Below are 15,799 nucleotides of genomic sequence, written 5' to 3' on the forward strand. Positions count from 1 at the left end.
TCCTGACCCCCATATGTGTAATCCCATCCACCCCCCTCTTCCGGCCACTTCCGGGAACGGCGCTGTATGCGCCACGCCAGTTGGATGCACCTAGTTGTTGCCTGTACAGTGGTACCTTGACTCCCATTCGACTCCCAGAACCATTTGGAAACCAAAGCATGGCTTCTGATTGGCTGCAGGAGCATCCTACAGCCAATCAGAAGCTGCACCGGGTGTTTGGCTTCCGAAAATCGTTTGGAAACTGGAATACAGTGGTGCCTCGCAAGAAGAAAAGAATCCGTTCTGTGATTCTCTTCGTCTAGCGGTTTTTTCATCTTGCGAAGCAAGCCCATTGACGGATTAGCGGATTAGCGCTATAAGCAGCTTTTAGCGGCTTATCGGATCAGCTGATAAGCGGCTTAGCGGCTTAGAAAAAGGGGGGGAGGAAAAAAACCCCGCAGGAACTCGCAAGACATTTTTGTCTTGCGAAGCAAGCCCATAGGAGATTCGTTTTGCGAAGCACCTCCAAAACGGAAAACTCTTTTGTCTAGCGAGTTTTCCGTCTTGCAAGGCATTCGTCTTGCGGGGCACCACTGTACTCACTTCTGGGTTTCGATCGTCCGGGAGCCAATTTTGTTTAGGAGCCAAGGCATTTGGCTTCAAGGTACGGCTGTATTTGTTTATTTATATGCTGCTCAACGGTGTGTGTGTTTTTAAGACCCCGAGCAGTTTAGAAAGAGAATAGAATAATGAAATTGTTGGTTAAAAACAAGTCTTAGAAATATTCAAAAGATAAAAATCAACAGTAAACCAAGAAAAAATCAAAACGTACATCATAGCTCAGTCAGGTCAATCTCAGCGTTGTGTGTTTGAGCCCCACCTAGATTCCTGCATTTCAGGGGGTTGGGCTGGATGACCCTTGGGGTCCCTTCCAACTCTACAATTCTACGATTCTAAGAACGGAAGGCAAGTGAATGGCTGCTGTAGGTGCTGCCAGCTGCTGAGAATCACAGATGAGGAGAGTCCTGTTCTGCGTGGCTGAATGGGCTCTGTCTAAACAGAAATTTTAGCTGTCGCAGTAAAGGTTACAGCACAGCTGCCTGCCTGATATCAAGAGTCGGGGAGATCGGTTTCTAACAAATGCAGAGCGGCTGTTATGTAGCACCTGGTGGCAGTGGGGGTATAATTATGATGGGACTCGTTTCTTGCTTGCAACTCAGAAGGTCTCTCAAGTGACTCACAGCACCTTTTAAATCCACAAATGTGACTACACTATATTTCTTTATTTATTTCAGTTAATTTGGAGAGTTTCTGCCCTGCTCTTCAGCTGCAAAGGCTCCCAGGGAGACTTAAGTGCCATCTGTTAAAAAGATGGCAATCTCTGCCCGCAGGCTTACAGTCTAAATTAAAGACCCGACACACAACGGAAAAGGGATGGAAGCATGGGGGGGAAACAGAATTGAACTTGGGCGCCAATTCTTAAAAGAGCTGTTCTGGCCGTGTTCTCCAGCTGGACGGGAGGTGGGATTGCAAACCACTCTGGGGCTGCTGTGCAGAGACCCCTGGGGCGCTCCCTGGCCTTACAGCTGGGGGTTTGGTTTCCTGACTTGAGCCCCACACTTCCCCCCTCCTCCTCGACAGGTCCAAATGCGCTTGCCACCAGCTCACGATCCAAGCGACCGCCTGCACCCCAGGGGGCCAGACCAACCCAAATGCCGGGTTCCTGTACAAGAGACTAGAAGAATGCCTCCCCACAGGGTAAGCTTGTGTTGTTGTTGTTGTTGTTGCTTACTCGTATCCGCCTCTTTGTGACCCCCTGGACCAGAGCACGCCAGGCCCTCCTGTCTTCCACTGCCTCCCTCAGTTTGGTCAAACTCATGCTGGTTGCCTCAGGAGAGTGAGGAAAATTCTCAGGGATGATTCACACCCTGGCCGTCACTTTCTTGATCTCCTGCCCTCGGGCAGAAGATACAGAGGCAGGATTAGTCACACCAACAGGGTAAAGAACAGCTTCTATCCATGGGCTGTTAGGCTGCTGAATGAATAGATAGCAACAGGGCATCTGACTTTTGGGTTTGGTGGGTGTCAGTAAACGAGGGGGATTAAGACTAAGAGAGCTGAGTGGGGGTGCTCGTGTAATCTCACTGTATACAAGTTGCTTTGTTGTTTAGTTGTTTAGTCGTGTCTGCCTCTTTGTGACCCCCTGGACCAGAGCACGCCAGGCCCTCCTGTCTTCCACTGCCTCCCGCAGTTTGGTCAAACTCATCTTCATAGCTTCAAGAACACTGTCCAACCATCTCGTCCTCTGTTGTCCCCTTCTCCTTGTGCCCTCCATCTTCCCCAACATCAGGGTCTTTTCCAGGGAGTCTTCTCTTCTCATCAGGTGGCCAAAGTCTTGGAGCCTCAGCTTCACTATCTGTCCTTCCAGGGAGCACTCAGGGCTGATTTCCTTCAGAATGAATAGGTTTGATCTTGCAGTCCATGGGACTCTCAAGAGTCTCCTCCAGCACCAGAATTCAAAAGCATCAATTCTTTGGCAATCAGCCTTCTTGATGGTCCAGCTCTCACTTCCGTACATCACTACTGGGAAAACCAGAGCTTCAACTATACGGACCTTTGATGCCCTGCTCTGCAGCCTGACCAGAGGAGGGCAGCCAAGATTGCAAGTGGTTTTGGGAAGCCCTAGTTGCATGAGGGACGCGGGTGGCGCTGTGGGCTAAAGCCTCAACGCCTAGGGCTTGCCGATCGAAAGGTCGGCGGTTCGAATCCCCGCGGCGGGGTGCGCTCCCGCTGTTCGGTCCCAGCGCCTGCCCACCTAGCAGTTCGAAAGCACCCCCGGGTGCAAGTAGATAAATAGGTACCGCTTACCAGCGGGAAGGTAAACGGCGTTCCGTGTGCGGCTCTGGCTCGCCAGAGCAGCGATGTCACGCTGGCCACGTGACCCGGAAGTGTCCCCGGACAGCGCTGGCCCCCGGCCAATAAATGTGAGATGGGCGCACAAACCCCACAGTCTGTCAAGACTGGCCCGTTCGGGCAGGGGTACCTTTACCTTTACCTTTACCTTAGTTGCATGAGAAGCAGGCGAAGGAGTCTGTTATAACCTGGAGAGGAGTAGCGTAAGAGGAGAGGGTGGGAAGCCATCCCCAGAGATTTGAAAGTCTGCTGAAAAGATGGAGGGGACTTGTCTTTTGTTGTTCCAGAAGGAGGCACCAGGAACCACAAGGGGAAGGAATTCCTGGGGAGCAAATTTTGGCCAGACATTATATGCTTGCTTGTGTACTCCCATGATGGTTCCTTATTCCCCCCCCCCTTGGCTGATGAGCGCAGGACGTGGTTCCAGCATCCCTGACCGACGGTAGCTCGATGTCTGCTTAAATACCTCCAGCGAAAGAGGACTAGATCAGGAGTACTGACCTACATGGACCGAGTGGCCTGACTTGAGTACGAGGCAGCTTCCTGACTCTGGGAACATTGCCAGCCCTTGTTACCAAGAAAGGTGAAGCAGGCACACTCTCTGGGCCTGACGAGGAAGTCCGTTCAGTGCTGGACACCAAACCAGCTTTCACTCAGCAGCATGAGGACTAGAATCTTTCTTTCTTTTTAGAGGAAGGGCTGTAGCTCAGTTGCAGAGAACCAGAAGGTCCCAGACCCCATCCCTAGGGCTTATAGGTGGGGCCAGGAATGTCCCCTGCCTGAATCCCTGCAGAGTTGGGTCAACACTAGAGCAGGGGTGGGCAACCTAAGGCCCGGGGGCCGGATCCGACCCAATCGCCTTCTAAATCCGGCCCGCAGGCGGACCAGGAATCAGCGTGTTTTTACACGAGTAGAATGGTGCTTTTATTTAAAATGCATCTCTGGGTTATTTGTGGGGCATAGGAATTCATTCATTTTTTCTTCAAAATATAGTCCGGCCCCCCACAATGTCTGAGGGACAGTGGACCGGCCTCCTGCTGAAAAAGGTTACTGACCCCTGCACTAGAGGGGCCTCAGTGGCTTGGCTCGAGATCAAGGGAGCTTCCTGGCTCTGGGAACGTTGCCTTCTCTTGTTGTAAGATGGCTGAGGCAGGCGCACTCTCTGGGCCCAGTGAGCAACCCTTTCCATTGCTTGACCCTCCCTGCATCTTCTCCCCTCTTCTTCCTGGGGCTCTGCCAGCGTCTACGAGTGCAACAAGCGCTGCAAGTGCAATCGGAACATGTGCACGAACCGCCTGGTGCAACACGGCCTGCAAGTCCGGCTGCAGCTCTTCAAGACGCAGAACAAGGGCTGGGGCATCCGCTGCCTGGATGACATCGCCAGGGGCTCCTTCGTCTGCATCTACGCAGGTACGGGGCGCAGGGCCTGGGGCCTCTGCCTCTCCATCTGTGGGGCAGCTGCCCTAAAGAGCAGCGTTCATGTGCCAAAGGAACTGGGATTAAGCAAGGCCGCTGCACGTAGACATAGCGCCAAACCATGGTTGAAACAAGCTGTGGCTCACAAGCTAACAGCACGCTATGGCTTCACATTGTGGTTCCCTGGCAGAAAACAAACCATGGTTCGAATGAGTCACAATTAGGCTAAATAAACCATGGTTCAAATGAGCCACACTTCGGCTAAACAAACCATGGTTCAAATGAGTCACAATTAGGCTAAACAAACCATGGTTCAAATGAGCCACACTTCAGCTAAACAAAGCATGGTTCAAATGAGTCACAATTAGGCTAAACAAACCATGGTTCAAATGAGCCACACTTCGGCTAAACAAACCATGGTTCAAATGAGTCACAATTAGGCTAAACAAACCATGGTTCAAATGAGCCACACTTCGGCTAAACAAACCATGGTTCAAATGAGTCACAATTAGGCTAAACAAACCATGGTTCAAATGAGCCACACTTCGGCTAAACAAACCATGGTTCAAATGAGTCACAATTAGGCTAAACAAACCATGGTTCAAATGAGCCACACTTCAGCTAAACAAAGCATGGTTCAAATGAGTCACAATTAGGCTAAACAAACCATGGTTCAAATGAGTCTCAATTAGGCTAAACAAACCATGGTTCAAATGAGCCACACTTCGGCTAAACAAACCATGGTTCAAATGAGTCACAATTAGGCTAAACAAACCATGGTTCAAATGAGTCACAATTAGGCTAAACAAACCATGGTTCAAATGAGCCACACTTCGGCTAAACAAACCATGGTTCAAATGAGTCTCAATTAGGCTAAACAAACCATGGTTCAAATAAGCCACACTTTGGCTGAACAAACCATGGTTCGAATAAACCTCACCTGGGCTAAGCAAACCATGGTTTATAAATGTGCAAACCACATTGTTGGCGGCCATTGCTGCCTCCTGTGGGAGGGAGTTCCATACTTTAACTTTGTACTGCATGAAAAGAAGTCCTTTCTTTTATTTGTCCCCAATCTTCCAACACTCAGCTTCATTGGACGTCCAGAAGTTTTAGTGTTCCTCACCCTTCATATTTTACTGATTTTCAGATATAGCAGGCCTGAAGAAACAATAAACGTAATGCCAACCCCCTCCCTGGAGTACAGAGATAGTGTTAAAGAATAGTACACTGGAATGCAGACGTAGGTTGATGCCGTACAGGAGAAGAAATCAAACAGATGTCTCATTCCAGTGTCCCATCAGAAGCAGGCATGTGAAATAAATTCAGCATAGTCAATAAAATGAAACCACCTTGTATAGGAAGCTGCGTGTCTTCTTCCAGTACGGAGATTCTGTTAGTTTATCCATAAGAATGATGCCCCGTGTCTGTGACAATAGTGCTTCCAAAAGGCCCGTATTAAAGAGTTCTCCAGTGTCTGGCTATAACAAGTTCAGGAGCAGCTAACAGCTGAACAATAAGATATTTATTAGACAGATCTGGAGCTCTTGGAAAGTAAACCAATTTTTGGATCAGGCGAGACAGACGGTTTGGTGATCTGGTGTCATAAGCGAGGAAGGAAAAAGCTTTCCCCATTCTGTGCATACTTTTATAAACTTCCTATTTCCAGCTTTATAAACTTCGTATCTTGAACTCACAAGCTCACAATTAGCTAGCCCGCTGTACATCGGGGAGGGCTTTGTAGAGAGAGTCTCTTCCTTTAAATTCCCAGGAGTTTATCTCCGTGAAGACCTTACTTGGAAAATAAATACAAGCCAGGTGGTTAAGAAAGCCCAACAGAGACTCCATCTCCTCAGAATATTGCGAAAGAACGATGTCAATCAACATTTGATGATCTCCTTCTACCGGTCCACTATAGAAAGTGTCCTTTCCTACTGCATCACGGTGTGGTACGCTGGTTTGACATCATCTGATAGGAAGTGCCTACAGAGGGTGGTAAATACAGCACAAGATATTATGGGCTGTCTTGTGAATCCGCTGGATGAAATAGCGGAAGAACGTTGCCTCAGGAGAGTGAGGAAAATTCTCAGGGATGATTCACACCCTGGCCGGCACTTTCTTGATCTCCTGCCCTCGGGCAGAAGATACAGAGGCAGGATTAGTCGCCACAACAGGGTAAAGAACAGCTTCTATCCATGGGCTGTTAGGCTGCTGAAGGAAAAGATAACAACAGGGCAACTGACTTTCGGGTTTGGTGGGTGTGCGTCAGTAAACAAGGGGAATTAAGACTAAGAGTGCGGAGTGGGGTGTGCTCGTGTAATCTCACTGTATACAAGTTGTTTTGTTGTTTAGTTGTTTAGTCGTGTCCGCCTCTTTGTGACCCCCTGGACCAGAGCACGCCAGGCACTCCTGTCTTCCACTGCCTCCCGCAGTTTGGTCAAACTCATGCTGGTAGCTTCAAGAACACCATCCAACCATCTCATTCTCTGTCGTCCCCTTCTCCTTCTGCCCTCCATCTTTCCCAACATCAGGGTCTTCTCTAGGGAGTCTTCTCTTCTCGTGAGATGGCCAAAGTATTGGAGCCTCAGCTTCAGGATCTGTCCTTCCAGGGAGCACTCGGGACTGATTTCCTTCAGAATGGAGAGGTTTGATCTTCTTGAAGTCCATGGGACTCTCAAGAGTCTCCTCCAGCACCAGAATTCAAAAGCATCCATTCTTCAGCGATCAGCCTTCTTAATGGTCCAGCTCTCACTTCCATACATCACGACTGGGAAAACCAGAGCTTGAACTATACGGACCTTATGCAAGTTGTACAATTGACAATAAAGTACAGTGGTGCCTCGCAAGACGAATGCCTCGCAAAACGAAAAACTCGCAAGACGAAAGAGTTTTCCGTTTTTGAGTCGTTCCGCAAGACGAATTTCCCTATGGGCTTGCTTCACAAGAAGAAAGCCCATAGGGAAATCTCCGGGGGCCTCTTTTAAAATGCTGGCGGTCGGGAGCAAAGACTTTCGCCCACCGCCGGCCTTCAGAAGAGGTCCTGGACCTCTTCTGAAGGCCGGCGGGGGGCAAAAGTCTTTGCTCCCCCCCGCCTGCCTTCCTGGGACAGCTGCCGACCCCCAGCATTTTAAAAGCCCCCGGGGCAGCGGAGACTTCTCCGCTGTCCCGGGCGATCTTAAAATGCTGGGGGGCGGCAGCGAATCCTTCGCTGCTGCCCGCCAGCATTTTAAAATCGCCCCGGGACAACGGGGGCTTTTAAAATGCTGGCGGTCGGCAGCAAAGCCCTCCTGTTCCCGGAGCTTGCGGGGCGGGAGGTGGGGAGAAGAGCTTTTCTTCCCACCGTCAGCCTTCAGAACAGCCTTCTGAAGGCTGGCGGTGGGAAGAAAAGCCCTTGCCCCCCCCCAGCCTTCAGAAGAGGTCGGGGGACAGACTGTCCCCGGACCTGGTCTGAAGGCGGTTTCCCTAGGAACGCATTGATTGATTTTCAATGCATTCCTATGGGAAACCGTGCTTCGCAAGACGAAAAACTCGCAAGAAGAAAAAACTTGCGGAACGAATTAATTTCGTCTTGCGAGGCACCACTGTATTTCAATTTCAATAGTATTTCAATTTCAATAGTATTTCAATTTCAATTAACGGGAGTGTCTTGAGTTTGCAAAGGTTTATGTTTCCAAGCCGAGCAATAAGGGTCTCTCTCTTTCTCCTCCCGACTGCTGTTTCTCTCCTTGCTGCCCCACAGGTAAAATCCTGACGGACGACTTTGCCGACAAGGAGGGCCTAGAGATGGGCGACGAATACTTTGCCAACCTGGACCACATTGAGAGCGTGGAGAACTCGAAGGAGGGCTACGAAAGCGAGGCCAAGTGCTCTTCGGACAGCAGCGGCGTCAACCTGAAAGACGACGAGGATGAGAACTCGGGCTCGGAGGAGCAGGAGGAGTCCAACGAGGAGAGCTCGGACGACAACTTCTGCAAAGACGAGGACTTCAGCACCAGCTCAGTCTGGCGAAGCTACGCCACCCGGCGGCAGACGCGGGGCCAGCGGGAGAACGGCGTCTCCGAGACGGCTTCCAAGGACTCGGGCCTGGCCCGGCAGGCCAGCCACGAGGAGGCCGCCCACTGCAAGCCCCCCCTCTCCGAGGAGACCTCCAAAAACAAGGTAGCTTCCTGGCTCAGCTCCAACACCATGGCGGACGGCTTCCAGGACAACGACAGCCGCTCCTCGTTTCGCACGCACGAGGCGGGCGAGGCCAAGGCCGCAAAGGCCGAGCCCCCGGACGGCGAGAAGGCGGCACCGGGAGGCCGGGACGATTTCGGGCTGGAGGTGAAGAAGAAAGAGGTACGGTTCCTCTCCCCTGCAGTGTTCTGTGGATAGATTTTTGGCGGCCCTCTCTGTCGGGTTTGGAAACACGTGGACTACACCCATGATTTCTGCATCGCAGGGGATTTTGCTCAGGGGTCAGCAAACTTTTTCAGCAGGGGGCCGGTTCACAGTCCCTCAGAGCTTGGTGGGGGCAGCGGACTATATTTTGCAATGCAGGCCAACTCTTATTAAATATTTCTGCCTAAATGTTTGCTAGGGACGCGGGTGGCACTGTGGGTTACCACTGAGCCTTAGGACTTGCCAATCAGAAGGTCGGCGGTTCGAATCCCCGCGACGGGGTGAGCTCCCGTTGCTCAGTCCCTCCTCCTGCCAACCTAGCAGTTCGAAAGCACAAAGTGCAAGTAGATAAATAGGTACCACTCTGGCGGGAAGGTAAACAGCGCTTTCGTGTGCTGCTCTGGTTCGCCAGAAGCGGCTTAGTCATGCTGGCCACATGACCTCGGCCAGTAAAGCGAGATGAGCGCCGCAACCCCACAGTCCCTTTACCTTTAAATGTTTGCTACAGTTTCCTCTTTCTCGCCCTTCTTTCCCACAGGAACCCGAAGACCACAGCAAACCTCTGTTGTAAGTTCTCTTTTTTCTTTTCTTCTGCTCTCCTCTTCCTTTGGGTAACTTAGAGCAGCTCTGGCGGCTCCTGGATTTCTGTCTCTCTTGCGAAAAGAGTCGGGAGTGTTTCTGAACTTTCTACCAGCTGAAGAACTCCCCGCAAGCAGAAAGCTAGCATGTCAAGGGCAGGGGCAAAAGGATACAGCTCAGAGGTTTCCCCAAACCCTTGTTCACCACATATCAATGGAATATCACTGAGGGACTTTTCTGCCCATTGCAGCAAGTGCTAGATGTTGTGTTTCATTGTATTTCTAATGTTGCGTTCATTTTCTGTACTGCGTTACCATTTTCATTCTGCAGAATTCTAATTGCGATACAGTAAAATATAGTCTTAAGAATTCAGGCAGGCAGTGCAAACACAGTTAGAAATCAATATGAATGCTTAATGCAGCATGTCAGCTGAGCTAAGCTTTTGGGGCCACCACTGGGTGGTCCACGGGCTGCACTTTGGGAACCTCTTTCCCCTGACATGCTAGCCTTCTAGGTGCGGGGAGGGTTGTTTTTCATTCTCATCTGACAAACATTCAGACATGATCCAGTCACTTCAGCCAGTTTCACCTGTGAGGTAGGATAAGCTGAGAAGGTCGCACTCTGGAAGCATCATTGCTGAGCGGGGGGGGGGGATTCGAACCCTGGTCTCTCCCTGGTCCTAGTCCTGCACTCTTAACCACTACACCACACTGGGTCTTTTCTTTATCATTTATTGCTTCAACTCTACCCCCCTCCTGACCCAGAGCCCAGGCTGGCTAAAAGTCCTCTGAACTGTACAAACACGACATGGCTATCATAAAACAAACTATTAAACTTACAGAATGTTAATCCCAATTTTAAAACGGCAACAGCCAAGAGTTTTCTCCTCTCCACAACCGCGTGCGGTTTAAACGACCGAATGCCCAAGCAAAAGGAAAATGTTTTAAGGGGACGCCTTAATTTCTTACACTTGAGAAAAAGAAACAATTAATGGAGTCAATTGTTTTTGTTCTAAATTATATAAAAATGAATCAATGAATGCTGCGGAGGGGAAAAAAACTAGTATAATGCATTATAGTACACTGAATATTGTGTTAAACAGAAGATTCTGTATCTTATACATAACCTATGTTGTGCGTTCAAGAAATGCTACGTGAATCCTAAACTGCGGTTCAGGGAAAGGAGGGAGGACTGATTTCTATTTACACTGAGTATTACTTTTGCATTACAGTAAATAAAATAAAATTGGGGGGGGGCGGAAATCAGTGCTGGAACCACAGCCATATATCAGCTGTCTATTTACGTGGCGGTTGCGGCTTGCTGGCATCTTGCGGCGAAGCATTGTGTGAGCAGCTAACTCCTTCCTCTGTCCTCCCCCAGGGTGCCCGGTGCAGGCAGGTTGTACGGTTACAATCCAAACCCGCCGGTCCCCGAAGGAATCCGGAGGCCAATCAGCAAGACGGCTTTGCTTCAGAGCCGGAGGCACACAGAGTCCCATCAGGTACCCGTAGATGTAATTATCTTAAGAACTTTTAGGACTGTGGGCAGGCTGTTATCCTTCCACAAAGCTTTGTGTTAGAATCATAGACTCAGAATTGTCGAGTGGGGAGAGATCCCAAGGGTCATGTAGTCCAGCCCCCTGCAAGTGGGGGGCATATGAAGAACAAAAGAGGTTTGTGTTCCAGCTTGTCGATACCCACTTTAAACTGAGCTGCCCGGAAGGAACGGAATTCCTTGCTGGCCAAGGAGAGGGGCGGCTGCAGACGTTCCCTCCCTCCCTCCCACTTCTCTCTCTCTCTCTCTCTTCCACCGCCAGGATGTGCTGATGCTCTCCAGCAGCACGGACAGCGATGGCGACAACGGGCGCGGCACCTCGAGGCAGGCGCAGGGCAACGACAGTGACGACATCCAGACCATCTCCTCCGGGTCGGAAGAGGAGCCGGGGCCAGACGGCAAGAAGAGCTCTTCGGGGCTGGGTGAGCGCAGCCGCGTTTCGGGAGAGGGGAGGCGATTGTGTGTGCAGTCATACCTCGGGTTACAGAAGCTTCAGGTTGCGTATTTTCAGGTTGCGGACCGCTGAAACCCGGAAGTACCGGAACGGGTTACTTCCGGGTTTTGGCGGTCGCGCATGCGCAGAAGCACTAAATCAAGCTTTGCACATCTGCACCAAATCACAACCCGCGCGTGCGCAGATGCGCCACTGCGGGTTGCGGCCGTGTATCTTGCTCAGATCATGTTCACAACCTGCAGCATCCACTGTATATTCAACAATTTTGGAGTGACATTCAAGAGGAGCTTAAAAAAAAAGCTTAAAATATCATGTAAAAAAAAACCCAGAAGCGTACCTCTTGGGAATTACATCGACTGACATTCCTACCGCTAGGAAAAAAGGGTTTCTTATATGCAACCACTGTGCCCAGAATGATTATAGCAAAATATTGGAAGGGCGAAAGAACTCCCTCAATAAGAGAATGGCAAATAAGATTTTGTGAATATATAGAATCAGCAAGACTTAACAGCAGTGGTAAGAGGCCAATCATACCAAAAACTGATAGATGAGTGGACTAGCGCAGTGTTTTTCAAACTTTTTTGGGCAAAGGCGCACTTGTTTCATGAAAAAAATCACGAGGCACACCACCACTGTGTGCGGAGAGGGAAATGTCAGAGCCCCGCTGCTCTCTATGGGGAATCGGATGAGAGCGGACCCCCTGTCCGCTCTCATCCGATCCCATCCGATCTGATCCCCACCCAGGACGGATGGAAAATAGGGTGGACATAGTCCAGCGCCCGCCTAGTGGGCGAAAATTTGACTTTTTTATAAAAAAAAACAAAACTTTAGAATTTTTCAATTTTTCCCACGGCACACCAGGCAACATCTCGCGGCACACTAGTGTGCCGCGGAACAGTGGTTGAAAAACACTGGACTAGCGTGAACGAATACGTCAAAAAACATTGTTCTGGTATTAATATATCAATATGCAATAGATGAAACTTAGAGAGTAAAAAATTAAGAAGAAATGGGTACAAGATGAGATAGTCAAAAATAATATTGATAACAGCGAAAAGAAGAAAAGAATCGAAGCCGCATATAGGTGGAGGGAAGTCACAATTTATGTCTGTATGTTTAGTTTATGTTTGTTTTCTTTTTTGGTAATCTTAAGTTGAGAGGTGTATGTATCTATAATAAGTTTGTTTTGTGTTCTGGTTTGTGTTTGTGAGTATTGCATTTATCAATAAAAGGTTTTTTTTAAAAAGGACAGAAAAGGGAGCCTTCTGAGGCAACTGAGATTCAGAAGCGTCGCTGCTTCCAGCTGTTGAGGCAGCCAACTCACTGTATTTGTCGCTCCATAAGACGCACCTAGTTTCTAGAGGAGGAAAACGAGAAAAGCCAGGAAGAGCCGCAGACACGCTCACTCACTCGGCGCAGCTCTTTAAAGAGAGAGCGGCTCATGCTGGCTTTTCCGGGAGGTGGGAGAAGGGACAGAGGGGCTGCCCTCCGTCCCTTCTCCCACCTCCCGAAAAAGCCAGAGCAAGCTGCGCAGCTATCGCTGAAGCAGTTCATTTCCATTGACCTTCTGTGATGTCACCACAGCTCAGCCAATGGCTAAGGGAGGCACGCCAGCAACAACTTTTAGGTTGTCTTTTTCCCCCAATAACACTTCTTCATATAAGCATTTCTGTTCTCAAACGACGGATTGTTAAAGATAGCTGTGCTGAGCAAGAGCGATAGCTGCACAGCGGCTCTTGCTGTTCTGGCTTCAGCGATAGCTGCGCAGCCTGCGCTCGCTCCATAAGACGCACACACGTTTCCCCTTACTTTTTGGTAGGAAAAAAGTGTGTCTTATGGAATGCAAAATACGGCTTGCTTTTTTTTTTTAGCTGTTGCTGCGTTAACAGTGTTTTATACATCGTAATGGTTTTGCTGATGATTTGTTAATTACCGTATCGGCCCGAATATAAGCTGCACCTTTAAAACTGGAGGGGGGGGAGAAAAAGAAGATAAAATACCCAAATATAATCCGCTCCACTCCTCGCTGCTCCTGGGTGGGAGGGGGAGCTACGCTGCGTTGGCGGTGGCCTTTCCCCTTCCTTGTTCTCTCCCTTCCTGACTATGCACAGGGCAGGCACTGCTTTGCCATGAATTGGGGGAGTGGGGCTTATATTCAGGCTAATAACAATAATAAAAATAATAATAATAAATATTTATAACCCCCCCTCCCAAGCCAAGACCAGGCTCAGGGCAGCTAACACCAAATATAAAAACAGCTGATTGAAATACAGTTTGGAAAACAAGATTAAAATACAACATAGAAACATTAAAGTGCAGCCTCATTTCAGTGGAACCTCAAATCAAAAACTTTTTTGGGGATGAAAATGTCAAGTCATATGGTATTCTGCATGATTCATGCTGTGATTGTGATGTTCTATCATGTTGTTGTTTTTTGTTTGGTGTGTATGGGGCATTAGGGGAGGGGGAGGGCCACTGTTGGGGGGCACGCCATGCTCCTTCTGGGGTAGTTTGTCCAACTTTGGCCCCCACCCTGTGCTCAGCGCTCACCTGTGGCTCCCAGAAGCTGCCAGCATGGGACAGCAGCCACAACCCAGGAAACGGCTTCCACTGGGCTGCCAAACCGGGTGAGGGGAGCCGATAGGTCTCAAGCCCTCCGTGAGGGGCAGGTGGGGCTCGTCCACCTGGGAAGGGAGCCCATCTAGGAGAAGAAAAACTCTGATCCTAAACTTCTGCATTAACCGCTCCACCACCATTGGCTTCCTCCGCCACATCTGAGAAGGGAGTGAATAATGCTAAGGGGGTGCCAGCACAAATAAGGCCCTGCCATTTATCTGCTATAGGAGGGAGAAACTTTTCTAAAGGACACGGGCATTGTGGGTGAAGGAAAAGCCAGCCTGCTCAGGCTAGGAAACTGCCCAGGCTGTTCCAGTGCGCCTAATTGTCTGAAATCGGCTTCTTTGATCTCCCTTTAACGCTGTCGACTCCCTTGGGTGTTTCCCAGGACCAGTGAAAAGGCAGGTGGCCGTCAAATCCACCCGCGGCTTCGCCCTGAAGTCAACCCACGGCATTGCCATCAAGTCAACCAACCTGGCGTCCGGGGAGAACATGCCCATCCGGAGGAACACGCGGCAGTTCTATGACGGAGAGGAGTCCTGTTACATCATCGACGCCAAACTCGAAGGCAACTTGGGCCGCTACCTCAATGTGAGATTCTCCCTTCTGTACCTAATAGCCAAATTAATTTTCCCCCTTCTCGCACAACTCTTGTGTTTTTCCTCCGTCCAAGCCGACCTCTCGCTACCCCTGTAGAGTCTTACTGTTGGTGGATATTCCATGACAGGCACTTCTCGCTCTGCAGTTCATTTCCACTGACCTTCTGTGATGTCACTGCAGCTCAGCGAATGGCTAAAGCAGGCACGCCAGCAACAACTTTTAGGTTGTCTTTCCCCCCCCATAAAACACTGCTTCATATAAGCATTTCTGTTCTCAAACAACGGATTGTTAAAGATAGCTGTGCTAAAATAAACTCCCTCGATTTGTTCCCAGCGCCCAACGCTAAATAACAACAGATTTCCTGCATGTGTCGTAAGACACCTTGAAAACCTAAAGCTTGAGATGTGGGAGATAAATATTATAGACAGATTTGCAACTGGTGGTTGGATTTTTGGCTTGGTCACTTTGGAGCTTCCTTTCATTGGCTCAGCGGCTGTGATGTCACGGAATGTCCTCAAGAAGACGGGGGGGGCAGAAATATCAGAGATTAGGGAAAGACTGGGTGAATGTTTAAAGGATATTTGTGGACAGACGAAGAGTTGGTGAGGTTTAGGAATAATATTTTTTTGGGGGGGGAGGTCAGATCAAAGAAGCCCCCCTTCTGTTTTCTCATTTTTTCCCAATGTTAATGGTCAGCATCTTGTCAGAAATAATTTGCCTACACCTCAGGTTCCTAAATGCATAATTCTGACCCCTCCCCTCTGTGCTTATCAAATGTCCCCCCCTTTATTTTTAAAAACTGATGTTGGGGTTTTTTTGGGGGGGCTTGTTGTTGCTTGCTTAATTTTATCTGTGTTTTACTTGGTGTGGTTTTTTTGGGGGGGGTGTGCGTTGTCAGTTTTTTTTCCTTCTGAGAAATGGGCGTATTTGTGGTACTTCATCCAGTTTTGTGTTTTAACATTTGTTAAAAGAAGAGGATACTCCTTTTTTTAAAAGGGGGGGGCATATTGTGGTCTGCTAAGGAAATTCAGCATTTTGCGTCCATTTCTGAGTTAACTTCTGTTGATGATACTTTCACACTTTTAAATATCATTTTGGCTAGATAACAAGCAGCTCTAAAATACCTTGACGTCAGTCGGCACAGAGCTTTTGCCTTTCTGATTTCGGCTAATGCTCGTTTCTGTTTCCAGCATAGCTGCAGTCCTAACCTCTTTGTCCAGAACGTCTTTGTGGACACCCACGACCTCCGTTTCCCATGGGTGGCCTTCTTCGCCAGCAAGTAAGCACTCTCCCAAAAAGACCAGCTTC

General features: G+C 49.2%; 1 protein-coding gene across 5 annotated transcripts in view; it reads left to right on the forward strand.

The window, feature by feature from the left end:
• The window catches only part of SETDB1 (SET domain bifurcated histone lysine methyltransferase 1), a 41,789-nt gene that overhangs the window by 24,076 nt on the left and 1,914 nt on the right, over positions 1–15,799 (forward strand). For all 5 annotated transcript variants that reach the window (XM_082202063.1, XM_082202066.1, XM_082202065.1 and 2 more), the window contains exons 14-21: positions 1,621–1,737; positions 4,133–4,302; positions 8,048–8,646; positions 9,227–9,255; positions 10,648–10,768; positions 11,084–11,243; positions 14,280–14,482; positions 15,682–15,770. In XM_082202063.1, the coding sequence (XP_082058189.1) occupies positions 1,621–1,737; positions 4,133–4,302; positions 8,048–8,646; positions 9,227–9,255; positions 10,648–10,768; positions 11,084–11,243; positions 14,280–14,482; positions 15,682–15,770 (1,488 nt within the window). The remainder of the gene's footprint in view (positions 1–1,620; positions 1,738–4,132; positions 4,303–8,047; positions 8,647–9,226; positions 9,256–10,647; positions 10,769–11,083; positions 11,244–14,279; positions 14,483–15,681; positions 15,771–15,799) is intronic.

The sequence above is a fragment of the Podarcis vaucheri genome (genome assembly GCF_965113315.1).
Source record: "Podarcis vaucheri genome assembly, chromosome: 16".
Lineage (NCBI taxonomy): Eukaryota > Metazoa > Chordata > Lepidosauria > Squamata > Lacertidae > Podarcis > Podarcis vaucheri.